This window comes from Cydia splendana, chromosome 14 (genome assembly GCF_910591565.1).
Source record: "Cydia splendana chromosome 14, ilCydSple1.2, whole genome shotgun sequence".
Lineage (NCBI taxonomy): Eukaryota > Metazoa > Arthropoda > Insecta > Lepidoptera > Tortricidae > Cydia > Cydia splendana.
The window spans coordinates 1,719,303-1,742,557 of record NC_085973.1 but is presented as its reverse complement, the minus strand read 5'-3'; the positions used below and the strand labels follow the sequence as shown (position 1 = coordinate 1,742,557).

At 38.7% G+C, this 23,255-nt stretch overlaps 2 protein-coding genes across 2 annotated transcripts; both read left to right on the top strand.

The window, feature by feature from the left end:
- The first annotated feature begins 3,782 nt into the window (after positions 1–3,782).
- Positions 3,783–5,734, top strand: LOC134797023 (carcinine transporter-like). Its single transcript, XM_063769225.1, has one exon. The coding sequence runs from the start codon at positions 3,830–3,832 to the stop codon at positions 5,549–5,551; it is 1,722 nt and encodes a 573-aa protein (XP_063625295.1). The 5' UTR covers positions 3,783–3,829; the 3' UTR covers positions 5,552–5,734.
- Positions 5,735–10,267: 4,533 nt separating this feature from the next.
- On the top strand, positions 10,268–16,453 carry LOC134796843 (uncharacterized). The gene is made up of 4 exons (XM_063769054.1): positions 10,268–10,373; positions 11,715–11,897; positions 12,876–13,032; positions 14,555–16,453. The coding sequence occupies exons 1-4, from the start codon at positions 10,296–10,298 to the stop codon at positions 14,638–14,640; spliced, it is 504 nt and encodes a 167-aa protein (XP_063625124.1). The 5' UTR covers positions 10,268–10,295; the 3' UTR covers positions 14,641–16,453.
- Positions 16,454–23,255: the final 6,802 nt, after the last annotated feature.

The following is a 23,255-nucleotide window of genomic DNA, read 5'->3' as shown; positions in this document are numbered from 1 at the left end:
AAGGACATACCCGGGTCCTAACAGATTAAGCGTGATAATTGTTGCGTGTAGCCAAAGGGAAAACCCTACCGTGACATTGAAAAGACAAGACCAAGAGTTGTTATTTTTTTAACTTTCAGGAATATAATACATACAGTATAAGTAAAGTACAGTCACCACACGTGATTGTTATGCCATTTAGGGTTCTTGCTAAATTGGAATTTCTATAGCGTAAGTATTGAACAACCAATTTAGCTAGGACCCTAAATGGCGCAACAATCGCGGAGCGTGATGGTACATGATCCATTTACATACTCTTGATTGTCGATTTTCACATGTTCATGCGTAATAAGCTTAGATATGTGGCTGATATGTCGACTGTACGTGTACACACTCGTCCAGAGCCCCTCGCCGAGTCTCGGCACCGCTCCGATTCAATAGGAGAAGCGCGAGACGAGACAAGGAAGAGCGAAACGAGAAGGGAGCAGCATGTACAAACTCGTCCCTGGTTCTCGGCCTGTCTCGGGGTCTCTCGACGAGTGTGTACAGCCCGCATTATAGGTTTCGTGTTCATGGGCACGTATCAGCACAATTAAAACGTCAACAAATGATTAATTGCATATCATCAACATACAAGCATCAGCTTTAATGAAGTGGAAATGTTGACTCATTAATCCTGTATGATTCGGTCAATTTACGTATTTCGGAAAAACAACCTTATAAATGATATACAACTAAGTACTTGTATTTTACTAGATGTAAAGTGTTAGTATAACTTTTGTCCCTTTTTTTTAGAGGGAAAATGCTTTACGCATACCACCTGGCGCGGGGACGGGCCGGGATGGTTATGTGGGACTCCCTGTTGTGGGCTAATGAGACCCCAGGTTTACCCACTAAAACCCCTCTGTTGCCGCCTCGCTGCTATACGGCGAGGTCCCAGGAACGCCGAAGTACTCTTCCGCAACCTCGCCAGATACTTTTGTCCCCAACTTAACCTTTGTCTGATTTCAGCCCGCAAATGCGAGAACCGCACTCTGTTCCAGAACGGCTTGTGTGCCGGGAACGAGGTAGCTTACATGGGCAACAGTGCCGGCAGTCCTGGCACGTATTACTTCAACACAGCGGCTAGCGCGCCCTTTGGACTGAGGGCAGCTGGCAGTGGCATCAAATAACTGTGACGTACTGTAATAAATGCCTGTTTTTTTACATTGAGTTATCACTACACCTTATAAAACAAAGTCCCCCGCCGCATCTGATAAACTCAAATCCTTATGAACGGATTTTCATGCGGTTTTCACCTATCGATAGAGTGATTCTTGAGGAAGGTTTGTGTATTTGTTAACCCGTGCGAAGCCGGGGCGGGTCGCTAGTTATTACTATAGAGAAATCATACCAAACAATGAAATTGTCGCAATCGCAACCTGTACCACGCGACCAAAACGTCGTAAGCGCCGTGAAATTAATAGCGCTTACGCGTTTAGGTCGCGAGATTCACGCTCCGCTTCGCTTCCTACTATTTGTCGTCCGCCGTCAACAACTCATGGCGCAAAATACTGGTTCTCTGTGCCGATTCTATTCGTAGTAATAATAGTTCAATGTTTTTTCATAACTTATTTTATGTCCCACTGCTGGACAAAGGCCTCCTGGACTAGTCACTGTTTCCTGCATGCTCCCGCCGCTTCAAAATATCGACTTTAATCAGAAACCTTTTGACACTCTTCTTCCTCGCGTTATACCGCCATTATTGCCACGGCTCATGGGAGTCATGGGAGCCTGGGGTCCGCTTGACAAATAATCCCAAGAATTGACGTAGGCACTAGGTTTTACGAAAGCGACTGCCATGTGACCTTCCAACCACTAGGGGAAACTAGGGCTTATTGGGATTAGTCCGGTTTCCTCAAGATGTTTTCCTGCACCGAAAAGCAACTGGTAAATATTTAATGATATTTCGTACATAATACATTCCGAAAAACTCATTGGTACGCGCCGGTGTTTGAACCCGCGACCTCCGGATTGAAAGTCGCACGCTCTTACCGCTAGGCCACCAGCGCTCTAAACGTCTCTTTTGACACTGACAGCTCATCCCATAAAAAAATCCAGATCAAATTCATAACCCGTTAGAACAAGCCTCCAGGCTTGAAGCCTTTCTTTATTTTGTAGTCAGAAAAATATTTGTTGTTGAATTATTTCAGTGAAACATGTCGAAATACTTTGCCGATGGCTGTAGAGCTTCCGGAGAAAGTTTACAAAAGAAATAAACTCTTGAAATGTTTGTATTTGTTAGGAACTTTTCAATTGTGAGTATATTTGAGGTTGAAGACATTTAAGTTTTGTTGCTCTTTTCACGTTTCACGTTTTCTTAAAACGTGCGCGGTATGTTCCGTATTTATAACATTTCAACATTCAACAACATGTACCTAACTAGGTACTGTTGTCGGAGGGCAATCGGAGCTGCTAAAAAAAAGACACAATGCGACTAGGTACCATAAAACCACCTAATTGTAGTCCAGTACTGCAAAAAATGTCATTGTAATAATACGTATTTCACTGTTTGTATTGTAATATGATTTTATCGTATTTTACTTTATTTCATTGCAAAAGCACTATGTGAACTATGTCATGCTTCGACGTGAAAAGGGCTTGCCAGCCTCATATCCCCATCCAGCTTCGCTACGCTCAGCCGTCTATACCAGGGATGTTACGGAGCTCCGGTTCCGTTTCCGTTAAGGCGGAACTTCCGTTTGGTATCCGTATTACACATCCGTTTCTGTTCCGGTTCCGTTATGTTTGAAACGGAAGTTATAACGGATGTCAATGCTTCGCGCGGCGGCGGCGTAAATCAAAAACAAACAGGTTCATACCAGTCATTCGCTCATCGCCCCGCTTGCCACGTGCTACGCTAATTTGTTGTTTGTTTGTATACTTTGTTTTATTCGTGTTATTAAAATTAAAATCGTATGTGTTCTGTTGTGTACTGATTACTGACTGTGTGTAGTGTGTGTGGTGAATGTTAGTGTGTAAAAAAAACTCACAATGAAGCCGAAATCAAGTTCGATTTGGAACTATTTTGATGAAGTTAGTGGGGACACGGCTAAGTGTAAACTTTGTCTGAAGGTTTATTCTAGAAAGGGGAAAACTATTACATCGTTAAAAAGTCAGGCTCCGATTCTGGTTCCGGTTCCGTTTTCGGTTCCGTTTCCGTTTTCGGTTCCGTTTCCGTTTTCGGTTCCGTTAAACTAAATTGAAAACATCTGTTTCCGTTTTAGGTTCCGATAAAACCACATCCGTTACATCCCTGGTCTATACCTAATACCTATACGGCCGGCAAACCTTTCTTTCCCGGCTCTGCAGTAATATACTATTTTTCTTGGGGGAAAAGTATAAAAAGTTAACGCAACTGACTATAATGGATTTTTATGTACAGTCGACGTCAAAAATATGTTTACACTTTTCAACCTTACTCCTTTGTAATAAGGCAAAAAGTGTAAACATATATTTGACGTCGACTGTACCTACGGTATAGAATAATAATTACCCGGACTAAAATAATTGCATGACTGCGTTTTAACTTTTTGAGAGATACAAATTCGGCACTTCCCGTGTTTGAATTACGAACAAAATGTGGGTATTTCCGAGCATTTATAAATACTTTTGTCATAATTATAATTAACTGAGATAAGCGCCAGAGTCAGCTCTTATTTATTTACGAGATACCGTGGGAGTTATATATTCAAATACAACGTTTATCTTGGGTTTATTTATACTTTGTAACAGACTAATATAATAAAACCATTACGTACTATCTCGCAGTTCACCGGTTAACGCCATAGGTGCGTCACACGTACGAAAAATGCAGAAAATCGACGGGAGGCGACGAAATGGCCTACAAGATATACAAGAAAAAATTGAAACCGAAGAAGTGACCTACGATGACCTGTTGTCATCGGCCGGCGAGTTCGGCCTCTATCAAAAGATCTTATTCATATCCACATTTCCCTTCTATGCATTCGGAGTCGTGTCGTATTTCCAACAGCTGTTTATCACTGAAGTGTCGCCGAACCATTGGTGCCATGTTCCCGAGCTAGTGAACCTGACCGCACTGCAGCGGCGAGCGCTGGCTATCCCCGCTGACACAGATGCCAGGTTCGGATACTCGCAGTGCTCAGCGTACGTCGCCAACTGGAGCGACGAGCTGGCTGCCGGCCGCACCACCCCTGACCCCTCATGGCGCACCGAACCCTGCCGTTACGGATGGGAGTTCAACTCCACCGAGATCCCCTATCCGACCATCTCCAGCGAGCTGGGGTGGGTGTGTGACAAGGACAGCTACCAAGCCTCTGCGCAGTCCATCTTCTTCGTCGGCTCCATCGTCGGAGGATTCTTAATTGGCTGGATCGCGGACCGCTACGGCCGGCTCCCCGCCACCGCCGTTTGCAACGTGATCGGGGGCGTCTCTGGCGTCATCACTATCTTCGCAACAAACTTCGTCCAGTTCGCCGTTTGCAGATTCTTCATGGGAATGTCCTGGGACAACTCCATGCTGATGGTGTACCTCTTAGTGCTGGAGTACGTCGCACCAAAATATAGGACGATCATAGCGAATCTGCCCTTTGCCATTTTCTATAGTATTGCAGTTTGTGTTTATCCATGGATAGCCCTCGCTTGCAATAATTGGAAAGTATTTTCTGTGGTCACGTGTACACCGATGATATTCGCGGTGTTGGCACCTTTTGTGATGCCAGAGAGTCCCCGATGGCTTTTGTCAGTCGGACGTGCGGATGACGCGATTAAAAAAATCCAGAGAATTGGTCAAGTTAACAAAAGAGAAGTATCCTCGAAGCTGATCGAAAAATTTAAAACAAGCCTTTCCAAACAGAAAGTAGAGGCGAAGTATGGTGCAGTTGATCTTTTAAAGCGATCTCTTCTTAGGAACATGTTCATCTGCGTATGTATCGGATATATGTGTTGCACGATTACATTCGACTCTTTAATAAGAAGCATAGGGCAGCTAGAGTTCGACTTTTTTGTATCGTTTTCTGTTATTTCTTTTACTGAGTTTCCTTCCTTGGCGCTGGTCTCATTTATCTTAGACTTGACAGGGCGAAAGTGGTTGGCAGTGTCAACGTCCGCTGTCGCTTGTGTGTTCAGTGTGCTGACAGCGTTCTTGGGTGGCGGATTGGCGTCGGTTCTGTGTGCAGTGGTGGCCAGGTTCGCTATCAACATCACTTGCAACACGATCATGCAATGGGCCACTGAGATGCTGCCGACGGCTGTAAGGGGCACGGGAATGTCTATTGTACATATATGTGGGTACGTTGCGACGGTCATTTCGCCTTTCATAGTGTACTTGGAGATCTATTACACGTGGCTGCCCCTCGTGATCGCGGGTGGGGTGGCTGGGTTCGGGGCTGTGATAGTCTTAGATCTTCCAGAAACGGCTTCCAAAGAACTTCCTCACACGTTTGAAGACGCAGAGACTTTGATTAGAAATTCTAAGTTCATTGAAATACCGTGTTTGATGAAAAATAAGAGCCAAGCACAGGGTCATGAGAATGATTCTTTTGAAATGTAGTGTGTCAACATTTTGTCAATGCGTTTTGTATAATATGCAAATGTGGGATAAAAGATGTATGTGGTAGTGGTAGGCAATACGCAAAGTCTCTGTAGGTAGTGTAGGTACTCCTAGGTTTGCCTAGATATTCCTTAGAGTAACCAACTTGAACATCAAACTCTGATACCTACATTAAATGGTCAAGTCGGGGAGAAGAGCAATCTAGTGTAATCTTAATACACAGTGTTTCCTAAGTACCGTAAAATGGGGTGAGTAGGGATTACGAGGGCAGTTGGGGTATAAATATGGGGTGAGGAGGGATAGTAGGGGGGTGAGATGGTATTTTTAGACCAGAGTTATCACAATTTTTTAATTAGGTATTTCAAAGATTTCATTGTTTTTTTCTATGATTTGATCCCAAATATAGTATGTGTTTAAAAGGTCATTGTGTATTTCATTGAATAGTGTGTAACAATAATATACTTAAGTGAATTTCCAAAACTGAGAAATACAATTACATACAAATATATTCCGATACAGCGAGGAAATGCCGCCAACATCATAGACAAATAATTATCTTTGGCCAGCATCCTTGGAACAATGCCTCAAGGGCCTATTTTAGATCTAAGCTACTTTTTAATTTCGTTTGGTAATACCACTGTATATATATCTTGTTTGTACAGTGGAAACTGGATAAGTGGAATCGCAAGGGACCGGCTGTTTAGTTCCGCTTATCCAGGTTTTCCATTTATCCAGTTTTCCACTTAACCAGGTTCAAATAAAACGTTTTCTCACTTACAGAGGCTCTCGCTAACAGAGGTTGTGGATGCTAGTAATGTCGCTTATAGAGGTCACGTATGGTATGATCAAGACTTAAATAAGCATCTTTTATTAAATATGTATGTAGATATGTATGTATTAACAAAAATAGGTATGTAATCCTGACTTTAAAAAAAGCAATACTGTAAATAATCCACAGTACCTACTCGTATACAATTTTTAAAATTACAAAAACAAAATCACTCCTAATATTTATTTATGCAAGAGAAACCAGTATGGTTAAATAAATCAATGTACCGATCTACCGATTGTACTTTAATGCAAAAAAACTGAACGATGTGTGATCTCATACAAAATACGTAGTTAAAACACGAACCATAATGTTAACGCAACAAACTACCCTCCTTGTGACGGTTTATTAAAAATACAAATTTTATAACGCCGAGCTATTCCACTCATAGAGGTTTCGGAGACGGCTGCTTCCAGTTACAGAGGTAAAAATAAGAAATTTTCGAAAAAATGGATTTCGCTTATAGAGGTCCCAAAATTCCACTTATAGAGGTAATTCGTTGCCAAGGGACTGGAACCGAGAACTTGGGTCCACTTAAAGAGGTTTTCCACTAACCCAGGTTCCACTTATCCAGTTTCCACTGTAAATAAATAGTTATTTAAATACAAATAAATTGCTTTTTTTCACCTATGTAGCTATGCATTTTAATAGTAAATAGGTACCTAATATAATATAATATTGGAATCATAAAGCGCTGGTGGCCTAGCGGTAAGAGCGTGCGACTTTCAATCCGGAGGTCGCGGGTTCGAACCCCGGCTCGTACCAATGAGTTTTTCGGAACTTATGTACGAAATGTCATTTGATATTTGCCAGTCGCTTTTCGGTGAAGGAAAACATCGTGAGGAAACCGGACTAATCCCAATAAGGCCTAGTTTCCCCTCTGGGTTGGAAGGTCAGATGGCAGTCGCTTTCGTAAAAACTAGTGCCTACGTCAAATCATGGGATTAGTTGTCAAGCGGACCCCAGGCTCCCATGAGCCGTGGCAAAATGCCGGGATAACGCGAGGAAGAAGAAGAAGATTGGAATCATAAAGCTTTAAACCATAACACAGAATCTAATTAAATATAGTGCTTGTTTAACATTAGGTACTTAATTATGCGTGTAAATAAAGATAAAAGTCATTGCTATGGTTTACCCAGAGCGTAGAATAATAATAATATAATCTGTATTTAAAACTACGTGTCTAAAATGTATTTTTAGGAGAATAGACCGGCTGATACAGTTTTATTTGGCCTGGTCTTCACTACTTACCAAAAGGTTGTCTGGAAGAGATCGCAGTTCAGCGATCAAGGACAAGATCAATTATTTATCAGAAAATTTTGTCTATTTTTCTGAAAAAAGAAGATACCATAGAGAAGATAGAGATCTTATTTTACGGAATAGAATGTATGCGCATATGTTTTTAAAAGTTTTCACTGCAGGATTTCTGAACATTCCCGTTTTATTTCGTGATTCTGTTTTTGGGCGTTTTTTAAATTTGTATTAATAACCTGATTATTAGTAATGCTTTCGTTAAATACCTACCTACCTATATTTTTAATCAATATTGAAATTTAATTTTGGCAAATATTCACTTTAACATTTCCTAACATTATTAAAGTTTTGATTGACGTTTTTATATAAGAAAAAAGTCACTCTCAAGAAATTGAGTCAGAATCGACATTTTTACTCTCAAAATAAAGTAAAATTTTAAATATTCTCTCGCGGCCTATAAAAGTTGAGTTCGGCCATGGTAGGTATATGATGCCTGATGGATGTTTTGTAGGACAGCTAAATTTCATGCACGCCTGTCAGCCTAGAGCCCCAGCATATTCCACCCTGTCAAAATAAATCTTTCACAGGACTTTTAGTAGGGCGGCGGAACAGGTGTTATAGTCTGTCAAACCAAATTTGTCAGTAAATAGGAACAAAAAAACTATACTCATCTTTTTCTTTTGGGTGCTAGTACTAGTGTCAGACAAAGATAGTATGATTCTCTCTATCTATGTTTGAAATGACACAGTCCTTTGACAAACTATATAGGTTACTTTTCGTTCATGTCATCTCGGATACTTATTGATGAATATGGTATGAATTCAATTTGATGTCCAGCCGGCGTATTATGGATGGTTTTATCGACGTGATAAAATAACTGTCACTTTTTAACACCGCGGGATAGAAAGTGATGGACACCGTTTTATCACGCTGTCACGTAGACAAAAACGACCATCATATCCGTAACGAATTACTATGGTAACAACCTAACAACCCCGTATAATCGCGGAATTTTTTTTATCCTCCCATAGAAAATGGACCAGCCAAAATGTATGAAACAGCCAATTTTTTTTTTCGCTATTTCGGGGTTGGTCTTTTGGTTGGTTTTCAAGTAAAAGTTTCTCAGTATAATCCCAAAACCTCCCTCGCAACGGGCGCACTTATTTTTTGCCAACCTGTATATGAGCTGACACGCGCGATAATGGCGGGGGTAAGTTACTGTGACGTAGTTAAAAAATACATTTTTTTTTTTTTTCAGAAAAGTATGGTACATTTTAAACTTATATTAGGTTCGTCAAACTTACGTTTAACGTAGGGTTGCCATACGTCCCGGTACGCCGGGACATGTCCCGGTTTGAAGCACGGTGTCCCGGCGTCCCGGCCGATAAGAAAATTGTCCCGGTTTAAAAATCATAGTTATTTAGTAGGGGGCTGGACTTGGTAAATAATAATATACCTACATTTCTACGTTTCATATGGCCAAAATAAAATAAATGTTTTATGGTACCTACTTTTACCTAATGTCCAATATCAGTTTCTCAGACACAATAATTAGATGATTATGTAAATTATGTTATTTTATAGCTTTTAAAGTCTGTAATGTAGAGCTCGAATTTCAGGCTCCCGAGGGCCTAAAACCTCATCCATGGAACTTCGGCCCTCCAAGTAACTCTTGTACATATGACACATATTATTGTTGAGTAACACTAGCGCTGCTTTCTTACAGCTCGACTTTCGGCGTCGCTTAATTTTTAACAAATATAAAAATTTGTTTCAGAAGCTTGGCCTTTTGCCTCGCATGAAAGCTCACCGCGCTGGTTATAAGTACCCTTCGGGCTTTTTAAGTAATGTGGAGATTTCTGACCTTCAGCCTCACTTTTTACCAAAATTTTTGGTTTGGCTTCCAAATCTCCTCTTCTTCAGCTTAGCCTTTGACCTCGCTGCGCCAAGCTCGGCCTGCGGTTTCGATTTTTAATACAATGGACATTGGTTGGCGTCTATGCTCTAGCTGAGCTTATCCTGAAGCACGGCTTCGACCTCGCATGAAAGCTCGCCTCACTGGAGAACTTCGGATTTTTAGGCCCGGCCTGGCCTTTTTAACACGCTTTCACAATTTTGTCACAAAAAATTTCGCGCTCGCTGCGTTCGCGTTTTTTGCTGGTTGACCCTGAATCCCCTGAATCTACATGGTAGCTTGACTGGTCAATGAATAGTCATTTAAACACATGGAAAATTTATCTCCGAAACTACTGTGCTAAAATTTTAAAAAAAGTCAAAACAAAATAGTTCTTTACCTATCTATGACAGTAAAACCTATTAGAAATGTTCAGTCAAGCGTGAGTCGGACTTAATTATAGACATTTCACTCACGTTTCACATGAAAAAAATACATTGTTACAAATTGTGTAATGTACGGAACCCTTGAAACGCGACGCGAGTCCGACTCGCACTTGGTCGGTTTTCTTTAAATGTCCCGGTCTGAGTCCCCACACTTATGGCAACCCTAGTTTAACGGCGACATGATGCACTCATTTTCAACGTTAGTACCTTAATCTAACTTACATTACTAAGGTTTGTAGGTATTTGTGTTCAGTAGGTACGTTTTTAACAAATCTAGTTGGTTCCTATGCGCTGACAAATTCTACTTTGACAAAATATAAAATGTTGTGCGTGCCCAAGAAATTTCTGTATCGATTTCCTTTGAGTATAGGAGCTGTTGTGTTTGGTGTTATCACGTTAGTAAGTGTCTAAATAAGTAGGTACAGTCGCCATGATTTATCGCAGCGACCAAGGTGCTCACAATATAATGAGCACGCACTCTAACGCCCTAACAATAGAGGCGTGTTCAGATATTTGTGAGCACCTTAGCCGCTCCGATATATCCGATGGCGACTGTACTTAAACTGTACGAATAATAATGAATGCTAAGCCAGCAATTTTAATTAAAAAATGCGTAGATTTAAAAGCTAGTGTCAAGTAGTTCCATAAGTACATATGTACATTTACTGTTCCATTACCGTTAGGGTTTCTAAAAGGTTTTGGGGCGTAAATGTATAATGAGACGTTTTTGTTAATTATGTTATAAAGTCAGAGGTGAATGAACAGCTGTCAATAATTAATTGTTTTACGGGCTGAGTTTTTCATTAGTATATTCCTAACTTCCACAAAATTCTATTTTAATTAACTCTTCAAGCTACATGCTAGAGTTCGTCTAAGCTAACATTGCACCGACCAAAACAGAAATAAGTGAGAGAGTGTCATTAGAAACGTCATATATTCATAGAAGGACATGATCACAGTGACATACTTTGTCATTGCAAGTGACAAGCTAAGTTAGCTTGTAACTCTAACAACCATTTCATTTTTTTCCCCGATCTTGTGTCCCACTGCTGGGCAAAGGCCTACACTTTCTTCCGCCACTCATTACGGTTTGGTGCATGCTCCCGCCACGCGCCAGTCGCTGCAAAAAGCGTCCGTCTAGGTTATCCCGCCATCTCTTTTTAGGGTTCCGTACCCAAAAGGTAAAACGGGACCCTATTACTAAGACTTCGCTGTCCGTCCGTCCGTCCGTCCGTCCGTCTGTCACCAGGCTGTATCTCACGAACCGTGATAGCTAGACAGTTGAAATTTTCACAGATGATGTATTTCTGTTGCCGCTATAACAACAAATACTAAAAACAGAATAAAATAAAGATTTAAATGGGGTTCCCATACAACAAACGTGATTTTTGACCAAAGTTAAGCAACGTCGGGCGTGGTCAGTACTTGCATGGATTTGGGCGGTAGGTGTCAGTTTCGACATAAACCAGTTGAGATTTTGGACAAAATCTGGATAAGTCTGACTCTAACATTGCCAGTATCTCATTGACGGGTGACCGTCTTTTTTTGCATTTTTTTCCGGTTTTGTTTTTTCATTATGGTACGGAACCCTTCGTGCGCGAGTCCGACTCGCACTTGGCCGGTTTTTTAGTCTACCTCTGCCCCGGCAAAACTAACCATTCAATTATATTGGATTTTCCCACTGTAATCTATTTTAAGCTAGGTACCTAATAACTTTCTCGTGTCGTGTTTATCTTCAAGTGCCTCCTGATAATCTGCGCCGTCCTCATGATCTTCCAAATCGTCTTCATCATGGACTGCAAAGCCGACGAATCATGCAAGCTCTTCGCTCTGATCAACTGCTACGCTTACAGCATCACTGGCTTTGTTTACATTCTTGTCATGATCGCTTTGAACTTGTGGTTCTTTGATGGCATTAAAACGGTACTTAATATTATTTATACACGGTGTAACATGAGGAAACCGAATAATTTTAACCACGCATTTCTGAGGTCAAAAGAAGGAAAAAATGTAATATGAGTTTATGTCAATTTCGCCAAAAAAATTTTTTTTTTTTTTCGTTTTATTTTTTCAATTTTTTTAATGTACATAAAAAATAAATATTATTGGTAAACTTGTCACTTAAAATTGATTTTTAAATTTTTTTTCGGTTTTACGTAGTTTTGCAAAGTGTTACTTGTCACTTTTTGACATCTATCAATAAGGACATTTAGACTACGTCCCATAGCAGCAAGATCACCATCAAAAAGGCCTTTTACACTATGTAACAATAAAAAGTTGTTTTTTTTTTTAATTAATATTATCTCTGAAACTAGCCGAATTTCAAAAAAGTTTATAGGACATTTTTGTTCCTAAATATGATCAGGACAACGCTGTTAAAATTATTCGGTTTCCTCGTGTTACACCGTGTATTACATTTTTTGCTTGAATCATTTATTTAGGTATTTATTTATTTTGTTGCACAATACATAGAGTTAGACCATGAAAATTCTGCAACGACTTTGATAGCATGCGCAGTGCAAGTGTTAATTATACGTCATAATTTCATAGAAGTTTGACGTTTAAAATAACACTTGCACTCTTAGAGGATATAAGTAACCAAACGGAGACGCCTTGTCTGTAATTTTCGATACAAAACAGTCTGCCGATTTTTGCGGGGGAAGGGCATGTCAAATGTGGTACGTAACGTAAAAATAGCCACGTCAGATAAACGTCATAAAATACGTATGACCATTGGCCGCCTATTTTCGACTAAGGGGAAGGCCTGTTAATGGCTACTCCGTTTGGTTATATCCTCTAAGCTTGCACAGCGTGTGCTACCAAAACCGTTGTAGAGTTGGTCTAACTCTACATGGTTTTCTATGCCGGTTCTATCACTGTAAATACTGCGTTTTTTTCTAGAGAAAGCCATCAGTGGTGCTAAGCTGGCTCATAGTATATTCAATGTGGCTGGTCTTAGCCTTCGCAATACTGATCGTCTTAATTAGTCTACATGTGTCAGAAGTTCACAATTTTACTAAGGCAGTTTGTGCCTTAGTATTTGGACTTCTTGCTATTGGTAAGTAACGAAAAAACCGGTAAAGTGCGAGTCGGATTCCGTACATTACCCAAATTTTAACAATGTATTTTTTTATGTGGAACGTGAATGAAATGTCTTTAAAAAAACCCGTAGGGGTCGGATCAAAAACTAAGTAATTAAGTCCGACTCACGCTTGACTGCACATTTCTAATAGGTTTTCCTATAGGTAAAGAACTATTATGTGTATTTTTTTTTCAAAATTTTAGACCCAGTAGTTTCAAAGTTGGTACCTCACATAATTTGAGAAAACACCCCGTAGATCTGAAAAGCCATGTCATGATTAGTGGGTAGATTAGTACAAAATAAAGAATTCCCAAAAAGCGATGTGTTTTAAGGGTATTTTAGCATTAAATATTTTACCTGTACAGAAAGATAATGTAGATTTTGCATGTTTAGAGATTAGAATCTAGAACATCAACCTTAATCAATTCAAATAGAAAGAAAAACAATACTAATCTTAGCCAATATTCATGAGTATGGAATTATTCACACAACTTGAGATGATCCAAAACATTATCTCTAAGTTCATGCACATTTCCATATAAATCAAAGGCAATCATAATATACATACTTACTTAAATGTTAATTCCAAATCTCTAACAACATTTGTTTCGGCTTTATTATGTTTACTTATGCCAAACAAAACATACATTAGCCATTCTTATTATGATATAATAATGAATTAATAATTAAATAAATGGTTTGGTGTTCAAAAAATAAGATTATGTAGGCTACGTAAATATTCTAAACAATCTAGACAACAAACAAATAAATGTAAAGTAAGCCTACATACTATTGCATACATACATATGTAATCATACATATTAATAGATAAGATTACAGACTAGGAGCAAATAAAATATATTATGAGCCACAAGAGTAAACAAACCAATTGTAACATAAATGTGTAATGATATGTGTAATAACGAAATAAGTTATAAGTAGGTTCAAGTCGTTATTCAAATGTATTCACGAAGGAATACCTCTGTATTCACAGAAGTTCAGAGTAACGTAAAATAACGGTTAGAAACATTAACTTCATTACGAAAACTACGCAGGCGATTTCACTGTCAAATTTCCTTGAAAAATTGCATGGATCCTCCACTCATTACAAGCTATTATTTAACTTGCCCTGTTAGTTGGTTTGTTATGTAGTTAGTGTGGGTAAAATTTTGAAGCTAATTTTGACCCACTTTGAGCTGAAAACTTTTTTGCATACATATGTAAGTCGGTTGACAACGCAATATTATGGTACCATCGAGCTGATCTGATGATGGAGATAGGAGATGGCCATAGGAATTATGTGACGAAACAACGCAACCTAATATATTGTGTTTGGGGTTTTTAGAATTGTCTCGATGAGAATTAGTTGCCTGTGGTAAAAAAGTACAGTCAGCGATAAAAACTTATACCAAAAATGGTATTATGGCAAGAACTTATTTTATAATTAAGTTATACCTATTTGTATGTATAATTCTAATTGAATGCCGGTTTGTTTCAGCCATACTAGTGTACGGCGTGTTGGTGATATTTGGATTCTGGGTGGAATTGAAAAAGACAAAACATCGGCTATCAACGACTGCATAAAGGGTTTTAACCCTTTGTGCCACCCCACACTAGCGTCTTTCTAGCGTCGGCGTCTAGTCAGCGCTATGGAAAACGTTGCTGTGCAGTTGCGCCAACGTTGCGTCGAGCAGCAGCCATAGTGCTGAGGCCTGAGTGGACGCTCGAGTTGGGCGTGCAGCGGGGCGGGGCGTGCGGCGTGCATGTTAAACAAATGCAAACGTATAGGAGCGGCCTTAGTGCACGCTGCTCAAATCACTTGTGAGCCCGACCACGCTGCACGCCCCGCCGAACGCTTCGCTCCGAGCGTCCACTAAGGCCTTACACACGAGTTGACTAGACGCCGACGCTCGGGAGACGCTAGTGTGGGGTGGTCCTTAGACCGCCATAGACGTCAACTGACGTGCGCGGCTACAGCTCAATATCAACCTTCGTGAATTTGCCACAAGGTTCACAATAACGCGCTATACCTACACGATAGGCGGGGCGTTCAAAGGGTTAACACGTTCACTGCGGCAAGCCAAAACCTTTACCTAAAATGTAGTGCGTTACGAGGCCTAATTCGCCCCGTAGTGGTGTACACTTTGGTGCGTTACGGGTATAAAAGTGCCCCGTACATCCAAGTCTGTTAAAACTGCTATAAAGTCCTGAAATATTTTATTGTATAATTTTTTTTCTGACACATTTAAAGAGTATGAAATTACCTAATTCATGTTCCCTTCGCACGTAGATACGATAAAAACGTATGAAGTTATAGAGAAATTAAAGGACGGGGTTATTTTCTCCCCGTATCGCACTAAAATTGAAAAACTACGGGGCTTAGCAAACCCCGTAACGCACATACTTTGTTTATGTCGATAAATCAATAGTGATGGGAAATAAAACAAACGATATTTTAGCGCTTACTATAGTAATAATTAGTTATCGTTTTTCAGGTTGAAACCTAAAGTTTTAATATTAAAAACGTCACATTCGGACACAACATGTCTGGAGCTGATTGGTGTCAAAATTGATTACTGAGCAACAGTCAACAATACTTAAAATTCAGTGATATGATATGTCGTGCAGCGTATTACTTGTTCTAAATTATACCAATTGTTAACTATATTATTTTTGCAATAACACCATTCTAGCATGCGTCTCAAACGCATTATTTTTAATTTACCGATAAGAAGCAAAGCAATGCTGACTGCACTAGTGACTTTGTGGTCATAACCCCGTACGGGCCAGCTAAAATCTATACGGGGTTCACTGGAACCCGTATCGCACTAGAAGGGAAAATTTGTTCCCTGGTCGGTACGGGGTTCCTGAGACCTCGTTTTATTTGAATATACCACTTGGTTATACTTTTGACAAGAAACTCAAATGTATATTTGTCTTTATCATAGTCATAAAAATATCCAAGATACAGCTTCCGCACCAGCGAGTAATCACGATTTTTTGGTCTCCGCACTGAATGATGACATCGTACGGGGTTCAAAAGCTCCCGTAACGCAGTGAACGTGTTAAGTAATGACCATTTTCAACTATCAATGGGATTCAACTGTGAAAGGTTTTTAAATATGGTGCCAGCATAGGTGTAAAATCTCTTGTATCGGATTCGGCTTAAAGGGCTAACATCCATGCCATATAATTACTAAACAAGTATTTGCTTTGACACTATGCGCAGGATTGTCAGGTACAACCTATGTTGGCCCCATCTGTAAAATACTTCGACCAGGCAACCCCATTGGCTGGTAGATCAGAACACAACGTGTTTCTAAGATTTTGCCCAAATACATTTGGTTATGTTTTAATCAATGCTTGTTACTTATTTATTCTCTTTATTTATTTTTCGTCTTAAGTTAGGTTTGTTATAATATGAATATAAAAGTAAAATATAAAAAAACACTTACAAAACAATAAAAAATACATATAAACACATTATAAAAAACCTAACCTAGGGTGCCGCCGGCGGTCAGGGCCGCAGAGTGAGGAACCGACGTACTATACGCGCCGTGTCCAATATTACCGCCTTCTGCATCTGACCCTTGATCCAACCACCCAGCGAGAGTCTCTCTAGGTGTTGGTCGAGACTCTTCGCTATGAGACCGTTCGCTGACACAACTATCGGAACAATGATCGTCGAATCAACATCCCACATGGCGGTAATCTCGTGAGCTAAGTCTAGGTACTTGCTGGACTTGTCCTTCTCGGCCTTCACGAGATTCTCATCATGGGGGATGGTGACGTCGGCGAGCACGGCCCGGCGCTGCTTACTTATTTATATTATTAAAGGAATTCTCGAAATTACTTAGTCAATTTTTCTTTAGTGTATGACTCGCCCGCCCCGGCTTCGCACGGGTTAACAAATTGTACACCTAAACCTTCCTCAAGAATCACTCTAATGATAGGTGAAAACCTGAAAATCTGTTCAGTAGTTTTTGAGTTTATTGCGAACAAACACACAAACAGACAAACGCGGCGGGGGACTTTGTTTTATAAGGTGTAGTGATATCTATTTCAGTTTATTGGTTATAATTTCTTGAAATCGATCAATTATTATCCATTTTTCATTTCCACGCTCTTGTGAAATAGCCTGTAGTTATTTTACGAGCAATTTTACTGAACCGCCACTTGTCGGTCTACTGAAGCAGAGACGCTTTCCACATTATATTTTCGTACAATGACCCGTCTTTGGCTATCTACTTTTGGCTATGGGGTTGGCAACTGTCAAAGGTTTGCATAGATGTCGCCATCATAGCTTGCCCCTTTTTCTATGAGATTTGGATTAAAGAGCTGGCATCCAAGGCATAAAATTCCATTAAAAAAACAAAAATTTGACACAATTCTATGGATTGACAGGGCAAGCTATGCTGGCGCCATCTGCTAAATACTTCGACCGGCCAACCCCATTGCAAGCGAATAAATATACAGGATGATTCAGGAGACGTGAGCAGGACTTAGACTGCACGTTCCGTAAATTATAAGCAACTGTTTCGTATCAGTATTAGTGAGGTTAACGTTAATTTTCTAGTCGTGTTGAAAAAAAAAGTTATTAATTTATTTACGACATGCATGGTCACCCTACAATTAGAATACTAAACTACCGATATTCTGTGTCAAATTGAATGTCATCACTGTCATCACGGTCTGATTACTTTTGAAAACTCGTATCTCACTCAAGTTTGACAGTTTATTTTCTTCGTAATCAAAATGCTATCATTACGGTTAAAGAGGTTTTATGTTTATTAATTAGGTCTTGTAGTGACCATGATTGTAGTGAAATAAATTTACCATCACCAAAAAGTAAAAAAATAGGAAAAAGTGTGGTTGTTTCACCTAAATACGACGGTGATCGATCAATTATCAGTTACTGAGTGTGCAGGATTAGTCCTGCTCACGTCTCATGAATCACCCTGTATATTGCTGTCCTGCCCATGATGCCGGTTGTCAATGTCACTGTACGAGCTTGACAGCAAAAGGGTTAACCGGGATCAATGCGTATCTTCTAAATGGAACATTTTAGAACTATTGCAACCATCCCTGTTCGAAGTATGGTCACTGAACTTTTAGTATTGACGGCTATAATAGTTATAATATGTTGCGTTTGGAAGATATCTTCAAAAGACGCATTTACCACAAGAGACGCATTTACCCCGGTTGACCCTAATATAACCCGCGAGAAATAAAGATAGTCAATGTTCAAAAATCTAAATGTAGAAAGCGTCTCTTCCTACTTTTATGGGATTGCAATGATAATGAAAGCGGTATATCTTAAATTTTAGTGATCACGGGTTATCCTTTTGGCCAGCATACATCATTTTTGATCATTGGAATAACAACTGTGAAAAAATCAGCTTGATTGACTTAATCAACCGTTTCGGTTTGTTTACAGTCGCTGTTATTAAAAAAATAAACATCATCTAATTTCTCCAACATTTTCCAAACAGTATTAAGATACGAAAAATTAATTCGCAGAGACTACAACAGGGTGTTCGTTAAGATATAACAAAAATCTAACCACAACAGCTATGTAACATCTTTTGACTCTCAAAGGGCTTTGATCGAATCGAACCCTTTGTTATATTATATTACATATCACGAGCTAGTCCATTATTATTCAAAACATCGATTAATTACCGAAAACAATGGATTTCATTATTATGGTCCCTGAATAAAATTTGTTACATGAATGTCTTCATTATCTGATATGAAACGAAGCAAACACAAAAAGTAAAATGAGGCACAAATAAAATATAGGTACAGTCGACGTCAAAGATATGTTTACACTTTTCGCCTTATTACAAAGGAGTAAGGTGCAAAAGTGTAAATGTGTCTTTGACGTCGACTGTACAAACCAAAGATTAATTTTACTGCATTAGATGTGTTAAGTTGAATACAAATTCATATATCGAATGTGTCATTTTGTATGGGATTTTGAGTTTCCAAGACGTCCCGCTTGGCGTGCTGTCCTATATGGACCGCGAGCCACGAACAGATTTCCATGACCAATCGCCTCCCGGGCGATAACTCGTATATTGGTTAACGGCTATGTATGATGATCCCTGATGGACGTCAGCTGGCGCTCCGTTGGTGGGTTGAGGAATGGCAGTCACCGAAACATGTAAAAAAATAAAATAAATTTTGCCATAGCCTCCCGTTTGATACTTTGTCAGAAGATAGTTTAGATGTTATTATAAATAAAAACAACCGTCAGCCGGTTGTATAGCGGTGGAAAGACCGTCAGCTACTTGCATAAACATGTAAAAAATAAGCGTTGTACCTTTTAATTATAGTAATAACTAAATCATGAAACTTTGCATGTAGGATTCAATTCAATTCAATTCGTTTAATACGGTGTAAACGTACATGTCAATAAGATATAAAAATAAAATAAAAAAACACACACACACATCTAAAACTAATTAAACCTAAACTACACACACGTGAATTAATTTAAAGAAAAATTATAAGTACACAATATCAATACCCACAAAATAAATTCTTAAAATAATCATAAAATCAATGTCCATAATATTCATCAACACTATAAAAGGCTTTATCAATTAAATAGTTCTTGAGTTTACTGTTTACAAACATCTCATAAGAAGTTGCCTCTTTGATTTCTGGGCTCAAGCTATTGAATATTTTATCAGGCATTTCAATAAACGCCTTATGGGTTTGCGGACATGATCAACTGACGGTCTTTCCACCGCGATACAACCGGCTGACTATTTTTTTAATTAATGATACCATCCAAACTATCATCTGACAAAGTATCAAGCGGGAGGCGATGACTGACGACATTTGCTCCTGGGCCATGGCCCGCGGTCTAGTACAGTCAACGGTAAAAATATGCGTGTACAAATCATCTCAAAAATATGTCCCATAACTCTTATGTCAGTGAATTAAGAACTATGGGACATATTTTTGAGTAAGTTGTCTACACCCATATTTTTACCGTTGACTGTACAATAATAGACAAAACGCAAACGCAAACGATATCGAATGAAATTTACATAGGGGTTCAGGGTAAAACATTTACAAACTATAATCTCCACCTCGCAGCTCGTTAGCGCTGTAAAGCACATTTTAATTAAGCTTCTCGGATGCTGATTCGCTTAAGCCAATTTCAGCTTTCGAAAAATTTACATTGAAAATGGACCGAGTTACCGGTACCCGATTCTGTTTGAGTAATTTGTTACGGCTTTGATATTGTTTTGATACGACCTTGAAGATCGCTCGCGCTGATTGGTGCGCGTGAAATGCTGGTTTGTATGAAGGAGAATTAGGCATCTCGATCACGGTTATTGGTTGCGCGCGAGAACTGCGACACGTGTCAATGTCATAATATAATGATACCTACCTACGTTTTTTGTGGCATAAACGGTCGTATCTTTTTACAAGATTTTATTCAACTTGCAACCACTTGCAATGTACTATGTACATAATTATGTAGTTATGTTATGGATTATGTATTTAATTTGACCCACTTCCCGACTTCCAATGAAGCTGAAAATTTGCATACATATGTAAGTCGGGTGACAATGCAATATTATGGTACAATCGAGCTGATCTGATGGAGACAGGAGGTGGCCATAGGAACTCTGTGATAAAACAACGCAACCTAATTGTGTTTGGGGTTTTTAGAATTGTCTGTTGCCTGTGGAAAGAAACGTACAGTCAGCAATAAAAGCTTGAACCAAAAAAATTTTGTTTGCCAAAAACTTATTTTTACGTCAACTTACAAGTTTTATATCTTCAAGAGACTGTAGACTTGAGTACATATATGGTTTTAATTTCAACTCAATACCTCCACGCGTTCCCGAGTTAAAGGACAGACAGACAACAAATAGTGATCCTGTAAAAGGGTTCCGTTTTTTCCTTTTGAGGTACGGAACCCTTAAAAGGCATTTTTTACCATTGCGTAATATGGCTTATTAATTAGGGATTTGCTGGCTCATAAGGAATACTACGTCACGGTATAAAAACACATAAACGATATAAATTTCATATTGCGCCTCTGGGGGCCGATTTTTGAATTTCGACCACTCGATTTCGTGTATTTCGTTAAATAATATCTCCACTACTAGGCATTTAAATTCTACTAATAGAATTTAAATCGAGTGGTCAATACCAACCTTCCCCCCCTGCCCCCTGGGGGCCGATTTTTGAATTTCGATCGCTCGTTTTCGTCACTCGAAAATCGGTGGAAAACGGCGAAATGCTAATTTTTTAAATACGAGCGATCGAAATTTGGAATCTATTGGTATTGACCACTCGATTTCAATTCTATTAGTAGAATTTAAATGCCTAGTAGTGGAGATATTATTTAACGAAATCGAGTGGTCGGAATTCAAAAATCGGCCCCCAGAGCTTAAAATTGGAAAGGGCAAAAAGTTGAACTGATTTCAAAGTTCTTTGACAAATCCAGTTTTTCCAGTTCAATTGGAAAAGTTTGAGCTACAGTGAGTGCCATTTTCCATTTAGTGCTTTGCGTGTGTACGAGTAGAACCAAAGATAAATTGCTAGTATAAGATGTGTAAAGTTTAGTGAAGTAAAAGTCGAAATTGTTAGCAAGGAGGTGGCTCCGTTAGGCGCCTTAATGTTTTGTGATTAGTGAGTTGTCGAATGGCAACTTTTGCCAACAAGAACTAACTTAATACTAAATGTTAAATATTTTCAAAATTGCTTTCTTGGGGTTAGATATGAGGATATTAGGTATTATTTGAGGTATATTTTATAAAAAATATTTGAACGGTATTGTATCTGGAGAGGCCAAACTTGTTTTTAAAATTATTTTCATTCTAATTATAAACTGACAGATGTAAAGATATGCCATATATATAGAATCGGCTTAAAAAGCCCTTTCATTTGCTACACACGATAGGTTTCTGGACATTTTTTTTTCCTACAAAAAAAGATGACGTCATAACTCCTCTCCTTTTAGATTTTTTTTTTGATGCTACGGGTCAAATTGATTCAAATGGCCTAAAGATCAATCGTAGGTACACTTTTTCATACTTTTTACACCATTTGCAGCATTTTACTGAATTTCTGGGTGTACCGCTTAGGACTATCTAATATTCTTGCAAAATAGAGCCAATCGCTGCATTTTACTTAAAAAAAAAATTACACTCTAATTATTTTGCATATAAAGCCATATATATCATTTTGTAAAGCTGTTACAGAATGGTGATAAACCTGAAATTAAGCTACTGAAACATATGAATCAGTCAATTACATGCATCAAAATATAAATTCAAAATATTTAATAATACATTTCACTCTCTGCAATATTGCTGACAACATCCAAATTGTTCAGCTTCCATTATTCATTTAATTTGATTCGTACATAATATAATTTATATCTACATGAATTCAGTTCCAAGTTATTGAATTTAACCACCCTTTCTGATTGTACAAAATTAAGCACAGTTGGGTCAAAAACAAAACTGTGTTCGCGTCTTTCCTGTAGACATACACAAGTTATTAATTGCCCAGAGGAGAGAAAAATGTACAGTTCGCGCGAACTGTACATTTTTCTCCTTGCTGTGGGCAATAGTTAACAGCTTGTGGGCATGTAAGTAATGATTTTATCACAGTTCTCTGAATAAAAGGAGGACCTTTTCACGTGGATAAGGGTTAAATAAGAAAATTAACCTTTATAGCCCTTAACTCTTGTGTATGTCTACAGGAAAGACGCGAACACAGTTTTGTTTTTGACCCAGTTATGCCCATCATATAAGTTTTAAAGAAGCTTAACTAACTTAAGCTTAAAGAATACAAATTTAAAGCCCCAACTAAAACTAAGTATTGTATTGTAGTTCGGGCGATTTTCCGCAACTCGACGACTTGCGCCTGTTTTGCGTGATAAAACTAAGTAATTTAAATTAAATAAATATTTTTATTGTGCAATCTTTCTTTTGTGGTGAATATTTATTACATTTATTAATTTTATTTTATACGGTTAAAAATTAAATTATCAAGCATTTCAAGAATCAAGCATTTTATTCGTGGTAAACTTAAAGCTAAGATTACTTACATACAAAAGTATAACTAAAACTACAGATATTAATAAAATTGGTAAGTTCGTATAAGATGAAAAAAGTCTAAGGAAAAAACGTGCCTCGGAAATCAAGAAAAAGTCATTCTCG

What these genes read in the sequence shown, in the direction of transcription:
- LOC134797023 (XM_063769225.1), top strand. Translation starts at nt 3,830, where the DNA reads ATGCAGAAAATCGACGGGAGGCGACGAAATGGCCTACAAGATATACAA.
- LOC134796843 (XM_063769054.1), top strand. Translation starts at nt 10,296, where the DNA reads ATGTTGTGCGTGCCCAAGAAATTTCTGTATCGATTTCCTTTGAGTATA. An exon ending in TGTTTGGTGTTATCACGTTA is followed by an intron (nt 10,374 to 11,714) that starts GTAAGTGTCTAA and finishes TTTATCTTCAAG; the next exon opens with TGCCTCCTGATAATCTGCGC. An exon ending in TCTTTGATGGCATTAAAACG is followed by an intron (nt 11,898 to 12,875) that starts GTACTTAATATT and finishes GTTTTTTTCTAG; the next exon opens with AGAAAGCCATCAGTGGTGCT.